Here is a 14651-nt window from a genome sequence, read left to right on the forward strand (position 1 = left end):
AGTAGCTGGTATGTTAGAGCTGGTGTGAGGATCCAGGTGTATGTGACTCCCTAGTAATTCCTCAAGACTAATCACAGCTCCCTGATTGGCTCAGGAGTTCTTTCTGAGAAGGTCCCTGCCCTACACATTTCCAGTTTGATTTTTACGTGTGTTGTGTGGTGGGGCCCAACCCCTTCCACCTCTGCGGACAAGTAGCAGGTGATGGTGGCCTTGACCACAGCTGGCCTGAGGCAGACCACAGTCGGGTTCCCTGTGGGGGTGCTGATGCCCATGCTCACCTGTCTGTCAGGGGCGTGATCACCAGGCGAGGCGTATTTCCCAGGTACTCGTAGGAATAGAGAAACTGAGCATCACAGATGTTGGCAAAGCAGTGTTTGGCCTCATCGTCCCAACGATGCCGTAGCTGGGACAGCCAGAGGAAGGCCTGAGCACTGTCCACCTGAAGAGAGGGTGCAGAGTACTGGGGGTGAGTCACTGTCCAGCAGGCAGCACAGGGCCTGCAGGCCACAGGAGATACAAGAGGAGCCCACCAGGGCACAGAGAAAACAAGCTGCTCTGATGCTGGGGACAGCCACCATGACCCTCTCCCAGCTCTCTGGCTGCCATAGAATCTGCAACCCCCCATGTTTGAGCTGTATGTGCGCTTCTCCCTTATGCCACTGTTCATGGCATAACTACCCACCAAGGGGGACCCTCTTGCAGGTCTGGGACTCACCTTCTGAGCAATCATCTTGGCCACCACATCCCGGGCATGTACATCAATGGTGCATATGGTCATGATCTTCTGCCGGTCCCCTTTGGAGAGCTGGCCAACGAGCATGGTGATGAGGGTTTTGAGCTGGGCCACTTGCTTCTTGTAATAGTCCTTCATGGCGTTCTCATAGCCTTCCTCCAGCCTGGCAAACGCAATGCCCACCTCTGTGGTCCACCAGATCTGAGTGCAGGTCAGGGCCACCTGTGGCATGAGAAGCCACTTAGTAAAGCCATCGCCAGGACTGTCTCCCAAACCAGCCCACTCATGCACCCCCAGTGAGAGCCAGAATGGAATCACATGGGTGACGTATGCCCCTTCCTTCCCTCTTCCACTGCATCTTCGCCATATTGTCAAAGAGTTTGGAAGGATGGCACTGGACCTATGAAGGGAAACCACACCAAGGGATTGGACAATGTGTCCAGAAGATGCTCATTAGTACTGTTCAGAGGTCTACTGTCTGACAGCCATTAGAGGGTTGGATACCAAACATTTAGAAGGAAGCCTGTGGGAATGATGGTGGTATGAGGTCAGAACCAACTGAATTAACCTTGACTAAGCAAGCCACTTGTCTCCATCTCCTTGGAGATGGGAAGTGGTTCCAAGTGGGGAAAGCGCAGTCTACTCTTGGGGAAAAAAAATGTATTGTTTGGTTGAAAACAACCAAAGAGTCATTCTGGTCAATGTCAGTGGCTTTTAGAAATCACTACACTGATCTTTCCATTTCTACAGCCCAGATGAAGCATCCTTCCTGCTCTCGGAAGGTTAACAATATGCTGACTGACCATCTCAAGAGCACTCAGACTTTGTTCTGCTCTTCTTGAACTTCTTGTGGTCTGAGTGTTCTAGCTTAGCAAGCCAGCAATGATCACTTGCAACATATTTTTGCTTGTCTGTAACACTTTTGCCACATGTATTTTTTAATTCTTAAAACCTATCACCTTAAAAAGCCTACTTTTGAAGATCAAGGTGAACTACAGCAAAATTCATTGTGGTCAACAGGACTTGTGTCTTTCAGAGGTTTGAAATAAATAAATGGGAAAAGGGATTCGAATGAACGTTTCTTTTGTTTGCTGAGAAACTTAAGATGGAAAAGGCGGAATTTTGATTATTCCTGGTAGAGAATTTAGATACATCGATCATCTGTTGTATCATTTGATCTGTCAGAATAGCAGGAGGCAACACATTTTCTTGGTCCAAAATTCTGATTCAGGTAAACAAGAATCCTGACAGGAATGATTCCCTTTGTGAAAAAGAGAAACCCTTCACATAAATGTACCCTTCTCTCTTATATCTGATTTTGCTTTTGGGTTTATACACACGGTTCTGCCTGCACTGTGATCTTATTGGGATGGTCTGAATGTGACATGCCAGCTGCACAGTTAAAAGAATATTTCTTCCCTTCAGCAGTACTGACTCCCTTTCTCATTTCTTCTGTTTGTCTACACTTACTGCCAAGTCTACACTCAATGCCAACATTTTATCACCTTCCTCTCCCTTCTCCTCCCCCTGGCACCATGCCACCACCTGGCACTTCCCTGAAATGGCCACACCAAGTTCATGGGTGCCCCTCAGCCTCTTTATTTTGCTTGATCTCTGCCAAGTGCATGGCATGACTGACCTCTCACCTGCTGCAACAGTTTTTTGGGTTTCCATTATGACCATTCCCTGCTTTTCCCTCTATCTAAAAAGGCACTGTTTCTCATTCTGCTTTAGCAGCCCCTCCTTGCCGACCTCATCTTTGCATGACGCTCAAGGGCGTGTTCATCTCCATCTACATATTTTCCAAAGTGGGGGGAGGCCCTCTCTGCTCCTATGGCTTCAATTACCAGGAAAAATCTACAACCCCCAAATGTACCAGCGCCAGGTTCCCTCCTTCCCTAACGGGGAAGGCAAAAGGGTACCATGCAGCCAGAGTCATCTAGACAATTCTCATTAATTCACGCCTTTCTCTCATCTTCCCCCTGAGAAGCCTGGAAAGGGTTCAGATACATCTCAGAAGCAAGTCAGACTCCCTCATGTAGTGCACAGAACTGGCTTTGAGTTTCCTCTGCAGGCCCCATCTGCTGCCTCTCACTCCCTCCTCCTCTTCCTCTTGCTGCAACCACATTCGGTTCCTCAACCACGAGATGCTCTTCCTTGCTTCTGAGCCTTCACTCATGGCAATCCTCATGCTTGGTGGCTCTTTCCCTCCATCTTTAACTTCCTTGCTCCTACTTCAAATCTCAGCTTCTATGTCATATTCTCAGCAGGGGAAGGGGAGAGGTGGTTCCCGAACCCTACTAGCTAGCTCTGTGCTCCCAGAGTACCAGGTCTCATTGGTAAGTGACTGACTTCCACATTAGTCTGTAAACTTCACCAGGGCAGGATTATGATATCTTAGGATGTCTAGTTCCCTGTTGGGGGTCACCTGTGCTCAGTGAAGATCCTGGGACATCCCAAGCAGGCTGGCTCAATGAGTTGAATGGTTTATATTTTCTCCCTATGGTAGCCATGAGGGTAAAGATGGCCAACCCTTGGTTCTCCAAGGTAATAGTTGGAGTGGGTCATGGCTGACAATTCCCCTATTCCCTCTGGCTGACCCCCTTCACAAATCAGCCTTTCCTGACTGTGAAGCACATAGTGAGTTTAAGATCAGGTGTCCCTTGAAGGCAGAAGGAGGACCCAGAGAGAGAGGAGCCAGCAAAGGACAGGGGCCCACGAAGGTTCTGGTTAGAATACCTGAGCTGGATAGTCGAGGAGCCACTGTTCCCTTGGCTTTTCTTCGTAGGCAACTACACCTTCTGTCATGCTGTGCCTCACTGTGGCCCTCATATGGGCAAGCACACGGTTCAACCATATTTCTACCTGAAAAAGAACTCTGAGTGAGATGCTGGGTTCTGAAGAAGGTATGATCATTCACCCTGAGGGAGGGAAGAAAATGTACAACCGTGATGGCTCCATAAGGCATAGGGAGCCATTTTGTTTCTGAACCCAGGACACTGATGGTTGAGAACGAGGCTCAGTTAATTAACCACAGGCCCATTTGAAACACACAGGTTACAGCAGCAGGTTAAAGAAGGCTTCATTTAAGGAAGTTTTAATCTGGGTTGAGCAAGGTCAGTAAGTCCTGGGTTCTCACGAGCTCTTCCACACTGAGGATGGAGATGTCAACCAGAATTATATTTTTCAACTAAATGCTTTCTGGTTTAACAAAGGATACATCCAGAATCAAACCCCAGGGTTACTTCTTATAAAACTAAGAATGTCTGATCATTTCCTGGAATTAGAATTGCTTTCCAAGAAACACATGGATAAAGGGAGACCTCTGTAAAAGATCTTTTCTCCAGGTATGATGCTAGACTCAATTAGAAGCCCCAGGGACAATGCTGTGTTGGATCACTTAGCATAAGAAACAAAGAAGGGCTTATACTTTAGCAGTGATGGGAGAGGACAGGAAAGAGGGTTTAGGAGGGAACCATCCCATGTTTTGTGCTTCTTGAATTGCACAAGGGAGATTTAGAGGTGGTAGTTCCTGGAGTGGGATGGATCTGGCTTTCCCAAGGCTGGGGTTGTGGGAGGAAGGGACTCTGAGCTGTATTTGTACAGAAAATGACATCTCGGGAAAATGGCTGATTTCAAAGAGCACTTTCTCCAGGGGAAGATGTCAGTATGCCAGATTCCCCTGTGGGGTGCCCCGGGGGTTGTCATGTTAAACCCTCCCAGTGCTGCTAATCACTTTAAAAGTCCTTTTCTCATTGACAGGGTAGTAGTTTATGTGCATTTTATTCCTCTCCATACAGGTCTTTGGTTAAGAAAGACAGATGGATAGTGACATGTGTCTTTCCTGGAGAGAGGAGAGCAGGAACTAGGAGCTTCTTGGATGTCAGTTCAAGTCAAGAGGAGCTGGCAGTCCCAGGACACAGACAGCAGTTCTGGCCCAAGGTCAAGGTGGCCATGCTGAAGGTTGAGGCTGCCTGTATTTGAATGCAAACACTTGAGAGGGATGGGGGATGAGGAGGGAGGGAACAAGACTTCTACTCTACCTGACCGCTGCAGTCACAGGGCTCACTGAAGGCCACATATTCTCCTTCCTTGCTGTACATGCCGAGACTTATCTTAGTTGGTTGCTCACCAGCATCCAACTGGAACTGCATCTTCGCCATATTGTCAAAGAGTTTGGAAAGATGGCGCTGGACCTACAAAGGGAAACCACACCAAAGGACTGGATGATATTTCCAGGAAGACACTCATTAGTACTATTCAGAGGTCTACTGTCTGACAGCCATTAGAGGATTGGATACCAAACATTTAGAGGAAAGCTTGTGAGAATGATGGTGGTATGAGTTCAGAACTGACTGAGTTGGGTAGGAGTGGTCAAAGGAATATAAAGTTGGTGGGAATCATGGACTAGCCACCACCCAATGAAGCCACAAAAGTTGGATTCATGTCTGTTTGCATATAAATGGTAGCGGACTGGAGGAAAAAAAAAATGATGGTTAATTTGTAAACCCTCTTCCTCAGGAGATAGGCAGAGGAGAGCCTGCAGGAGGGCAGTGGTGACAGTGGCCTATGGAAGAAGTCACCCAGCTTTTGGAAGCATTTTGGTGCAGCAAAGCAAGCATTCTCAACTCAATCAGAAAGCCTGGCCATGCCAAGACTTCTCCCTTGTGTGTTTTCTCATGGTACAGAGGCCCTTTATGGTAGTGTCCCAGAGGAATGTTTTAGGAGGGTTGCTGGAGAGCCACACCATGATCCTGAGGTGAGGGAGATGGCAGGTTGGAGAGGAAAAATTAGTAGAAAGCTGCTCTTTGGTAGGGCTTTTTGAGATAGAGGGACTTCAGACTCATGGTACCCTGAGCTGTAACCCCAAATCTACAACCAGCCTATGAGAGGAGAAATTCTATGCGTGTTGAAGTAAACTGTGAGGTACTTGAGGAGAACTAACCCACAGTGACGGGATAAATATCTTGATGGGATGGATCCTTCTTTATCTGAGAGAGAGAGAGACATAGAGAGAGAGAGAGAAAGGAGAGGGAGAGGAAGGAGAAAGAAGGCAAGAAAGAGGAAGGGGAGGGGGAGGTAGAAACTTTAATAAAGGAAACAGGAGTAATTATGAAAAATGCCATCTTATTATCAAATAAATGAAAGAACCAGGAACCCTACAAAATATGAAGTGAAGATGAATTGGTAGTGGTAGGAAAATAACATAAGGAAACAACAAATAATAAAGGGCCAAATCAAGACAAACAAATTCAGTATAGCAGATGAGCTTGAGGATCTATGGAAGAATTCCAAGGAAGAGGGGTAAGAGTTGAAAATCCGTGTGAATATATGCAAACAAATGAATGCATGAATGTAACATATATAGCACAGAGAAGACAGAATCTCAACTTATGGAAACATGAAGGGGAAACTAACCAGATAGATGGAATAGAAATAGTATTTTAAGGCATACAGAAATAAAGTGTTTTCAAGATAACAAAAGCCCTGGTTTTCAGATTGGAAAAAAAACAAACACCTCATCATGTGCTGGAAAAATGAACAAAGTATATAAATGTATACAAATTTTCTAGAATTAAAATTTAACTTAAATTTTGATCTCTAAACAGATCCAAACAGAAAGAAATTAGAACCCAAGCTAGAAAGACTTGGTTGGGGGCAGGGCAGCTGGAAGCAGGTAGACCTCAGATGAGTCTCAGGTGAGGTCTTAGATGACGTCTCAGCGCTGAATCTGAGGAGATGTGAGGAGAAATTGCCGTGACCTGTGAATTCCCAACTCAACCATTCGATCACTCACCCATAAAAACAGTGAAGGGTCACAGTTACGGAAAGAATTAAGGAGTTAGCCTCTCATGCTTCATCTCTCAGAATGGGGGAGCAACTTAAGGATTTACTCAAACAAAGTGAGAAATAAATAAAAAATATTTAAGAATGAGTGCACCATGTATGAAGGGTCTGACAATGATCTCGGACTTTTCCTATGCATGGAATTAATGAACATTATGGTTACAAAACAGAAGGTTAGTGTGATAAATGTTTTGCCTCCACCATACCTGGGCTGCTCTGGAATGAATTCCATCTATAGGAAAAGAAAAAAAAAATGGTGGGGAGGAGGCTTTACTTCTAGGGATAATCTCTCTTTAGTACTTGCTTCTTTGCCAGCAAAGCCAAAACATCGGTTCAGGAATTGAGAGAGTTAATTACGAAGAGAGAAAGCAAGTGCATGGGTGCCGTCTTTGGGCTCCACCAGAGAAGCTCTCGTCCATCGTTGGTGATGCTGCCAAAAGCCAGGGCTTCCATGGAGGGAAAATGGGGCAACATCTAACCTGGCCCCATAGCACTTACCTTTGACCCAGAAATCCCACCTCTAGGAATGGACCTAGAAGGCAGACCTCCAACAACAGTACAAAACCCCAACGTTATTCAATGCCGTATTATTTGGAATTATGGAATAATATAAACCACCTCTGGCCAAACTATGGTAGAGCCCACAGGGCATGATGCAGCTGTATTTAAAAAAAAAAAAAAATGAGGACGAGATCTTTAAATGGATAGGGCATGATTTCCAGGACCCATCAGTACAGGAAAAAAAAAAAATGGCATTCAAGTAGATACAGCATGCTACCTTTTGTGTGAGAAAGGAGGGGAAATAAGGAAAGGTATGTGTGCAAATGTAAATGTACATCCGCTCATGTCCGCGCTCAGAAATGAGGGGGATCGGTGACCTAGAGGAAGTGGAGGGGAGGAAGAGGAGGAGGAGTGCTGCCCATATACCTTTTTGCACAGTTTGAATTTAGAATGCTACGTATTCAAACAATCCAGTCAATGAGGGTGGGAACCAACCCCCAAAACTCAAGGCAAAGAGAAAGAAATGAACTTGACTCTACTTCAAATGAATAATGAAATTATACCAAAGGGGGGAAAGAACTTATCCGAGGCACTTCTGAAAACGGGATATTCTGACTGGCTAGCTTCAAAGGAAAAGTCTTGTTGTCTTGTTAGGTTGAGAACTGAGGAGAGCTACAGGAGCATGAAGTGGAGACATCATCCCTCCCTCCTATCCGTTGCTTGGGAGACTCAGACCTTTGGTCTAGGAAGGTCACTCTCTCTTGCCAAATGTGGTCCCCAGACGAGAAGCATCCCATGGGAAACCCTTAGAAATGCAAATTCTCCAGCCCCACCCAGACAGACAGAACCATCCCGAGCTCTGGGGGGGAGGGCTCAGAAATCTGCATTTTCCCAAGCCTTCCCGGTGATTCTAAGGCACCAGACCCCCACCCAGCAAGGGACTCTCAACCCCAAATACCAACAGTGCTCCAATTAGTTACTCTAATATGAAGGGAAAAAAATTTAAAAAGCCAACCTTGTAGCATAGTGGCTATTTTACAGATGAGGGAAGTTTGTCAAAGAGAAGGGACACCCAACCAAGGCTACTTGGCCAATGAGTGGCCAGAGCCAGAGTCTAGAACCCCAAATTCTGAGCTCCTCATATACACTCTTTCCACAAAAATCGTAAAATGTTGAGTGAATACAACCTTCAGTCTTTTCCCCCGTGGAAATCTGAGCTATAACTTTGGACAGCGATGTCCTGGATGTCTCTTTAGAATCAGAGCAAAGGCATTCTCTGTAAAGGCTTAGCGCCCCATCGACCTTCCCCAGCTCCAAGTTTCCCTTTTAGGGGGCATCAGAGATGCTGGTGGGAGCACAGGTCTGAAATACCCACACCGATAGGGAGAGGAGCTGTGACGGGAACCTGGAACCCTCCCACCAGGAGCCCCCTCCGTCCTTCTGGATGTTTCCAGGAGCGCTCCCCCAGCTTACCTGTTGTGGCACTGTGCCATTGGAAAGGGTGTCTAACAGGTCTGAAGAAGACAGAAAGTAAAACCTAGGGAAGGCGAGCCTTTTGGTATCCAGGTACTCGGCCAGGGCCTTCTCACACAGGTATAACCTGAGGGCACAGACACAGAATTTCCTGATGAAGTCGGCTTAGACCCACAGGTGCACAGACTTGACTAAAATGCAGACAGATGCAGCGTATGGAACATATGCAGATCTGGGGCAAGAAACACTTAATGGGTATTTGCAAATATACACACTGATGCATTTCTACTAGAATAAATGCTTCTAATAATACCTCCCATTATTCTACAGGCAAATCAAAGTGTGTGTGCACACACGTGCACACACACACTCACTTGGACAGTTCAAGGAAGCATCTCCACGACAGAATTGGGAAAAGGAAACATCGCCCTCCCCAGGACAAAAAGAGGTGGCAGCAAGCAGACCATCACCTGCTCTGAAGGTCTTCCAGTTTTTCGTAGAGACCTTGTCGGTTGGTGGCTTCCACCACATTGGGTGTCTTCTGGGCAGCATAGGCTAGCTCTTTAAAGTCATTGTCAATGCTTTCAAACCTCTTGGAATCCTGAAATAAACACGTGAGGGAAAAATGAACTTTTGCTTTCTTGGACTCGGAGATCCCCTCATGAAGCGAGTCAGAAGCTGAAACCGGTGCTGGGGATGTCCTAAAACTCAAAGAAGGAAATATCTTGATCTTGAAAGAACTTCAGGAACTATCTTGAACGTTTTGGTCATAAACCCCCTCTCTGTTTCTGAAAAAGCACAGAGGAGTGCAAAGAGGTTTTGTGGATGTGGGTAATCTATCCACCAATGCATCTCCTCAGTGGGAAGCTCAATTTGAGAACTTTGAAAAATATTTGTTTATTCATTTATTTTTTAAAAAATACTATTATTTTTGGAGAGAGTGTGTAGGGGGAGGAGCAGAGGGAGAGAGAGAATCTCCCGCAGACTCCAGCTGAGCACAGAGCCTGACACGGGACTCGATCCCAGGACCCTGAGATTGTGATCTGAGTTGAAATCAAGAATTGGACACTTAGCTGAGCCGCCCCAGCACCCCTGCTAATTCATTTAAAGAGAAACAATATTAAGCCCACAATGGTAACATAACATGCTTTTATCAAAAATAATTGTATTTTCCACAACAAAATAACTTAGAAGGCAGCCTTGTTTCACTTTTTTTTTCCCCCCAAGATTTAATGTCTGACTTAGGACAAAACCAGATTTTCTTTCCTGCTTGGCATTCAATCCATTGTGATGTCACTTGTCTGGAAACCTCTGGAAAACCCCTGTGTGTGCATGGAAAAATGAGAGTGAAAAAGGCAAATAGCATCTTAGCATTATTACTAAGACAGTCTTGACTTGAGGCTTCCCTGTGAAGGTCAGGGTCCTGGGACCACTCTTTGAGAACTGTTGGCATAAAACACGTAACTTGCTGCATAGGACGGACAGTGGGTCCGATGTCCCTCCTGGGTCAGTGCAACAGTTGATATAACCAGAGAAAGAAGTTCTTCAGCAAATGTGATGTCGAATTAATTATCATTGTTTCTCAAACACATAACCACTCTGCAGTGTTGTCGGAATGCCCAGAACAATGACATATGCAGGGTTCAGCCCAGTACCTGTGGCATTATTATTACATGACAACATTCGTATCAGCATGTGCTATGGGCATAGCTTAATTACATCCCTGAAGTGGGGACTGGTATTTGTCTCAGTTTACAGGAGGAAACCAGAGCACAGAGAGGTGAAATCATTTGCCCAACATCCCACAGCTACAAGTGGGAAAGCTAGCCCCTCTCCCAAGAAGATTTAAAAATAGGACGGCAGGGGAAATTATGACTGCTCCATGAAGTGTTCTGCTCCCATGGAAGATGAGAAAGTGTCAAGGTTATTGATATATCGGAAATATGGAACATAAATGCTCCGATGGAAAGAGCTGGAAAGAAAATCGTCATTACATAGCGAGCAATTATGTAAAAAATCTGTCTATACATGAAGCCAAGTTGGGAGACATTCATGAGGAATGAAAATAGTTACTAGTTAGGCTGTCAGATTACAACCAATTTTATTATGGTTTTAAACTGTCTCTGTGATTGTACTGTTAATACAGAGAAAATAAATGCATTCCCGTATTTCGCACATGGACCTACGCGCGCCACTGTGGAGAAGCCGATGATACTCATTCTCTCTGACGTGTGGTGTAAAGTTCTCCAAAGCCTTCTTTAGAGTCTCTACAAAAGTCTCCACTTCTGCCCTCACCTCCTCATTAAACCCACTCTTCTTCAATCCCTCGCACTGGGGAGAAATAAAATCTGGCTTATTCAATTTGGCCTCGTGGCAACATCTCTCTCGGAACTGTTTCCGGCTATCTTTCATTCCAGATGTACAACCTGTAATCTGCATTAGGGCATGAAAGAAGCCCTTTGCGGGATGAGCTGGAAAAATACAACGTTTGGACGGGATGCGCTTTAACTTTTTAAGTGGGGCCCGAAAGATACGTGACGTCTTGGAAGCAAGCTAATTTGGAAGCAGAAAACTTGCTGTACCAAAGGCAGACAGGAGAATGTCTGCAAAACAGAAAGTAAAAAATAAATAAATAAATAAATAAATAATTGAATGAATTAGAGTCCATCGAGAGGTGGGTAAGCTAATGGCACATAAATTAGGACAGATTAGAAGGGGCAATCAACCACAGGGAAGGCAGTAATGAGGAGAATGCAGATTTTTGCAAAATTCATTGCTCAGGATGGAGCGGAAGGCTGGTGTTTAGCAGGTGGCACAGGCCAGACATGTTCAGCTCCCTGCTGAAAAGGAACTCGTGGTTGTCTGGGAACAAGGCTCCCTTCCAGTGGGGAGCTGCTTTGTAATCATCTGTGGGGCAACACAGAAGGTTATCCCACACTGCAGTAGCAAACAGTTCCTACTTCCTTTCTTGCATAGGTGTTTAAAAACAAAAAGAAAAAAAAACCCTGAAACACCAGGTTCTTCTTCCTTTTTCCCACCCTTCCAGTCACAAACTAATTGGTGTGCATTTCACCTTCTCTTTCCCTCTGCCTGACTTTTGGTGACTCGGACGGCCCACGTTTGTGGGAGGTACCTTAGAGTGAAGCCTAGGCTGGCAGAGAAAGAAAGGTCTAGACGATGTGGGAACTGGGGACTCCTCCCTTGACTCGGGTAAGGGAAGAGAGAGAGCAGGAACTCCTTGGCAGGTACCTGGGGCAGCTGAGCCCGGATGTCCTCGGAGCCCATGAATATGCTTTCTAGGTGAGACCACGTGCGCTGCACATGGAACCAGGCAGAGATGACAGCATCAGCCGTGGACAGCTTTTTCTGCCAGCCAGACACATCCTCCAAGAAGAAGGCAATGTACTTGGACATCATCAGGTTCTGCAGCTGGACTTGGTTATCCTCCAGTACCTCGATGAGGTCCTCGTCCAACAGCAGCTGGGGGACGTTAGTCCGCGGGTGGGGCTCGTACTGGAATTCCCTGCTGGCCCAGGTGGTCTGCAGCTCCTTCAAGGTCTTCTCCATGGCCATCTCTTTCACAGCTTTATCCACGATGCCCCGGACCTCGTCCTCCAAGTGGTGCAGCTGGAGCTGCAGGAGATGGGCCAGGGTGGCGCCCTCATCCATGGTGAAGGTCGCACCCGTGGCCTGTGTCAGCTGCCTCCAGTGCCTCTCCCGGAGAGCCGGGTTCTGCAGCTCGGCTACTGCCCTCAGGGAGCTCAGGGTGTTCAGCACAGTGCTCTCCAGGCCCGTGAACGCGTCCCAGGCCCTGACCTCCTTGTCGAGGTTCCGGATGTGCCGGGCAAACCGTTTACACTCCCACTCCAGAGCCTCCACATTGACCTCCTTCCACCGGGTGGTCTCCCAGGCATGGATGCTGGAGGTCACCATCCCGATGGTGTCCCAGAGCTCCTTCAGCCGACACACCTCCTTTCTGCACTGCTTCAGCTGCCTATAGTCGGGAATGTTGACCTCAAACAAGTCAGCTGCCTCGGAGATGGAGGCCATGGTACATTCCATCCGCTGGATCTCCACGTGCCTGGCATCCAGAACATGGTGCGGGTCAATGCTATCAAACCTACAAGACACAACGTGTTCCCTTTGTGAGTACAGTGCCCAGAAGGTTCATGTCCTGGAATCACCCAAGTAACACCAGCTCAAATCTTTAAGTGCTTAGTATTTCAGCAAAGAGCAGCAATTGTCACCGAAGCCTGGGAAGAAAAGGTGCTCGGGATAGGGTAAGCACGGCCAGCAGCAGCAAAGGCCATTCAAGGAGAACATCACGCTTGGCTCTTTTCTTCACCTCTGAGGAGGTAAAATCACTCTTCTCTCCTAACCCCTTGTTCAAGCACCCTTTAGACTCAGCTCCCACTTGCTGGCTTCTGGAGTGCCTGACGCAAGAGGGCACTATCATGTTATGTCGATGCTATCCATGCAGCCACAGCTCTGGTCCAGAGCTGCAAGTGGCAGGGGTCTAGAAGCGAGAGAGCTGGCACTTATATAGCCCAACCCTAGACCCAATCTGGCATTACTCCCTCTGGAGCACTGGTTCTCAGTCTGGATGGCATGTTAGCATCTTCTGGAAGCTCTGAACGCCTCCACGCCCAGGCTGCTCCTGAGTCCAATTAAATCAGACTCTTTGGGGGTGAGACCCGGGCAAAGGCAGTTTGCTTTCAAGCTCTCTGGCTGGTTCCAGTGGGCCAGGTTGGTGTCCTTGACCCTGGTGAAGCTCACACTGGTGCACCCCCTTCAGGCAACAGCATCTTCCAAGTTTGGGAACCACAAGTAGAGGACCTTGAAGATCTAGCATAAGGCCCTCACCAAGGCCCTGTAGAGTCACTGTCCCATTCCTTCACTATGTCCCTTGAGTCAGGCTCCCCATCTTCTTAAGTCCCTCCTCTGAGTTGTCCTTGCTCTCCCTTTCGCCCACTCTGGCCTGCTCTCTCCTGCATCCTGGGTGGCCTGTGCTTCTGGACACAACTGCTATGGACACTGTATCTAGTTTTTACAGCTGTACCTCACATTTCCTTACCCCCTTCTCTCCAGGGCTCAGGGCATGGCCCCACAGTCCCTGACCCTCACCCGCTTTATGGTGCTACCCCTCCAGACCAGAGTTCCTGGCATAGCCTCTGCCCCAACACAAGAGCCCAACATGCAGGGCTGCCTGGCTGGCTTAGTTGGTGGAGCGTGCTACTCTTGATCTCAGGGGGTCATGAGCTTGAGGCCCAAGTTGGGGATAGAGATTACTTACAAATTAAAAACCAGATAAAGAACCCTACACATAAAGGAACCCACGTGGGCAGGTAACATTTCTTTGATCAGAAGCATGCAGAATCAAGGTGTTCAAGGAGCCTCTTGTTTTCCTCCCTTAATCTCCTTTCTCCCTGTCAACGGTCTTAGGTTTCTTCTGTGCTTGGAGGGCTAGATATGGGGCACCCTGACTACAGGGTGAATACATGTTCCTCTAAAATCAGAACAGGGCAGGGGGCCTGGCTGGCATAGTCGGTTAAGCGTCCAACTCTTGGTTTCTGCTCAGGTCACAATCTTGGAGTCATGAGATCAAACCCCGCATTGGGTTCCACACTCAGCATGAAGACTCCTTGAGACTGTCTCTCCCTTTCCCTCTGCCCCTCCTTCTCATGCTCTCTCTCTCTCTCTCAAATAAATAAAACTTAAAAAATAAAATAAAATCAGATTAGGGCACCATGGGGTTCATCATCAAGGGGAAAGTTGAGAGGAAATGAGTGGCTGGAGAGTTGGTCATGTCCTCCAGTCTAAGGTGCATGCATATGTGTGTGTGTGTGTAATGTATGTACGTGTATGTTGGTTGGGTAGTGAGGTGTGGAAGGGAGGAGGACATACAAAGTCCTATTCTTGAACTGCCTCTTGTCTCAGTGTCTTTGGAAATATTTGACTTGATGGATGGAAAGTAATCCTAATTAAAGTCATTTACCTGAACTGCTTGCCACTTAAGCCTAATTACCATGCAACACAATAACAGTTATGCATACCATTAAATTAGTGTCAGATTAACTTTGATGCTTGCTAGGTTTGA

The 14651-nt window shown here is 46.9% G+C and overlaps 1 protein-coding gene across 1 annotated transcript in view; it reads right to left on the reverse strand.

The window, feature by feature from the left end:
* DNAH9 (dynein axonemal heavy chain 9) overlaps positions 1-14651 on the reverse strand; it is a 342755-nt gene that overhangs the window by 247139 nt on the left and 80965 nt on the right. Inside the window, 7 exon segments of the mRNA XM_047707126.1 lie at positions 279-439; positions 716-955; positions 3473-3598; positions 4777-4929; positions 8555-8681; positions 9025-9155; positions 11804-12674. Of these exon segments, the coding sequence (XP_047563082.1) occupies positions 279-439; positions 716-955; positions 3473-3598; positions 4777-4929; positions 8555-8681; positions 9025-9155; positions 11804-12674 (1809 nt within the window).

This window comes from Lutra lutra, chromosome 16, assembly GCF_902655055.1.
Source record: "Lutra lutra chromosome 16, mLutLut1.2, whole genome shotgun sequence".
In the NCBI taxonomy this organism is placed as follows: domain Eukaryota; kingdom Metazoa; phylum Chordata; class Mammalia; order Carnivora; family Mustelidae; genus Lutra; species Lutra lutra.